Below are 3,110 nucleotides of genomic sequence, written 5' to 3' on the forward strand. Positions count from 1 at the left end.
CTATATGATTGAGAATTTTTCATTATTGTTTGGGTGTTTGAATTAATCATATTTTTAAAACTAAATGTTAAGGATTAAAGATTGTAATTTATGATTTGACAAATCTATGAATAATCACTTTTTTTTTACTAAACATCCAAAAACAAAATTACTTGTATCCATTAAAACCATAATCAAACAAATTTAACTAAACATTACAAATTTTAAAAAAAATACATATAACATTAATTGAAATTCTTTTTATTTCCACTCAACCAAGTTCACCATGACCCGAGTCTTATCTTTTTACAATGTAAACCTAATGCTCATCAAAAAATAATTCAAAGGCCACCGAAAACCAAAAGCCACTTTAACATTGTTTCAGAATTAAAAAACATCAGGTGTCCTTTTTCTTTTTTCCTGCTAGATCTATTGTTCACTCCTCCTTTATTCGGAAGCATTCATAAAACCCAGTGCAAAGAAAAGAATAAAAGTGGAAGCATAGAATTCTTGCAGTTGGGAGCAAAACCCAACGGGGAACAAAAACTTTAGTCAAGGCTGGATCCCAATAAACCAAGACAGATTTGCCAACCGTATCTTGGTGTATGTATTTCACAAACATACACCACAAAAATTCGAAAATTCTGAGACACACAAAGTAGCTAATAGTGGAATAGCGCGTGGAGGATAAAGGCAATGGATATATTTTATTGAAGAATACCCGCGAGAATGCCTGGAAAAGGTGGGCGGCGACCAATTGCAATCCCTGCTGGATAAATGGCGTATGAGGATTGAGGAGAATGAGTGAAGGCGGTCTCTGCAATTGAAGCAGAAAATGGGGTGTGCATCCTCAAAACATTTGGAACTGGTTTCCCAAGGCGAAGGATTGAAGCGCTATACCAAATCTCTCTCTCGCTCGCGCAACAAAAAGAAGAATAAGAAGAATACCAACATTGATGACCACCACCATGATCATCACCATCATGTGGCTCTCACCTCTTCCACCTATGGCGTCTTCAATCCTCAGACTTTTGAATCCGAAGAGCAGGAACCCCCTGAGAAAGGTAAGTCCTGTGATTCCTCCACATATCAAATTTATGAAAAGTTGAAGAATTTTGAGTCAGAGTCAGGCCCCGAGCCATGGAGTGAAGTTAGCAAAGTGCTAGACAATCTTAAGGAGAAGGATAGGGATTTGGGGCAGCAGGGTGGTATTGGGGTAAAGATCAATTCTTTTGATAGTAATACCATTACATTCCATACCGTGGAAGAATTGGATGCCAAGAATAGCAATGAAGTGGGTTTAGGTTTGAGGCAAACACAGGGATTGGATTTGGATACACCCAGTATCAATGCCCCACTCAATCAAGATTCATTTCAGAACACGCTGAAAAAAGAAAACCTACCTGAGAAAAATGCTACCACAAACAAAAAGTTTGATGAAGAAAAACCTTCTTCTGCTATTGTTCCGGCCGCAGGGTCTGCAGACTCTGAGTTTGCAGATATGAGTGATAAAGGACCTCCATCTGGTCGTAGGGTTGTTGAAGCTAAGGCAAATCCTCTGGACAGCTTTGAGGAGAAGTGCCCACCAGGTGGAGAGAAAGGAGTGGTGCTTTACACTACATCATTGCGAGGAATCAGAAAGACCTTTGAGGATTGCAACAAAGTAAGATCTGTGCTTGAAAGCTATGGCGTCCCAATTGATGAGAGGGATGTGTCTATGCATCTGGAGTTCCGGAATGAGCTTAAGGAGTTAATGGGCCAGCCTGTACCTGTTCCCAGATTGTTCATTAAGGGCAGATATATTGGTGGTGCAGAGGAAGTTTTGCAGTTTAATGATGATGGCAAGTTGGATGAATTTCTTAATGGACTTTCAACTGGCACTGCGTGCAAGGCTTGTGATGGATGCGGCGGAATGAGGTTTGTGCCATGTTTGGAATGCAGCGGAAGCTGCAAGCTTATCAATAATGAAGGGTTGTCAGTCAGGTGTCCTCATTGCAATGAAAATGGTTTGATTCAATGCCCCATATGCTGTTGATTTATACAGGGTATTGATCAACTTTGGAATCCTTGATGTACACATCATTTTATTTTTCTAGGTTCAAACCATATATGAAGTTAAAAGGCCTTCAAGTGGTTTGAGTAATTCGGTAGCCCGTCTACAGAGTTTTATATCTTTAAGTTTACATATTCTCTCCAGCATTTCAATTAGTCTGTGGGTATTTGGTCTTTATTGTTCATCTTCTATCTAGAAGAGGATTGTTGGAGATTGAAAATATTGTTCCTGTATTGATTTTGTTCAGAGTGGTTTGCTGTGCTTAAAGGAGTCTAGCTTTGAGCGGTAGGAAAAAGTTTGGGTAGCAGCTCCATCAATTTTTACGGTCTTCTGGGCTCATAGGTTTGGATTGTGAGTGCCTTCTGAAGATGTGTGCTTTGCAGAGAGATAAGGCTAAGTGTAAGGATATATCATGCCCTGCAATTCAGTACTCGCAAAAAGGCACGCATGGCCGTTTTTGCTTTCTTTACCAATGTGTCCTGAAGACGAAATTTATCATGATAAATGAAACATGTAATTTGTATAAGGGTTAGTTCACTTTATTGAAAGCTGTAATTGTTCATTGATAAACAGAGTCTGTAATTGCACGAATTACATATCTTCTACAACTGTGATATGATTGAATTGTATTTGGTCAAATACCTTTTGTGGGATGGTAGCAAATTTGCTGCAATGTGTCAAACATATTTGTGTCAATTTATTTTGTTCTGGTATGCAATTTTTCTCTGATTGCTTGTATTGTCAATTTGAACAATGCATAATTCTCATGTGAATGGATTTATTTTGATGCCATGTTTGATATGAGGTAAGTTTGCTGTGATATATCCAAAGCATTCAAATGCGAAAGTTTTGATGTATTTGGTGGGAAGCCTTTCTTCATTTTTGAAGGACAGAGTTATATATTGAATTTGGCAAAGAGATAAACAATTGCCTATTCAAATAATTATTTACAACCAGTGAAACCATTGGGTATGATAACTTCACTCTGATAATTACTTTGAGATAAGGAAGGCTTATAAGGCATTCATTTAAATACACTTGTCTGTTAGTTGTTAGCAACATACATGAAGAAAAAGCC

General features: G+C 38.0%; 1 protein-coding gene across 1 annotated transcript; it reads left to right on the plus strand.

Annotated features, from left to right (window-relative positions):
• The first annotated feature begins 459 nt into the window (after window positions 1-459).
• LOC131065762 (uncharacterized) lies at window positions 460-2,671 on the plus strand. Its single transcript, XM_058000404.2, has 2 exons — window positions 460-2,024; window positions 2,280-2,671. Exon 1 carries the CDS (start codon window positions 815-817, stop codon window positions 2,012-2,014), a length of 1,200 nt encoding a protein of 399 aa, XP_057856387.1. The 5' UTR covers window positions 460-814; the 3' UTR covers window positions 2,015-2,024; window positions 2,280-2,671.
• Window positions 2,672-3,110: the final 439 nt, after the last annotated feature.

This window comes from Cryptomeria japonica, chromosome 7 (assembly GCF_030272615.1).
Source record: "Cryptomeria japonica chromosome 7, Sugi_1.0, whole genome shotgun sequence".
Lineage (NCBI taxonomy): Eukaryota > Viridiplantae > Streptophyta > Pinopsida > Cupressales > Cupressaceae > Cryptomeria > Cryptomeria japonica.

Coding starts and splice junctions, on each gene's coding strand:
- LOC131065762 (XM_058000404.2), top strand. CDS start 815: ATGGGGTGTGCATCCTCAAAACATTTGGAACTGGTTTCCCAAGGCGAA.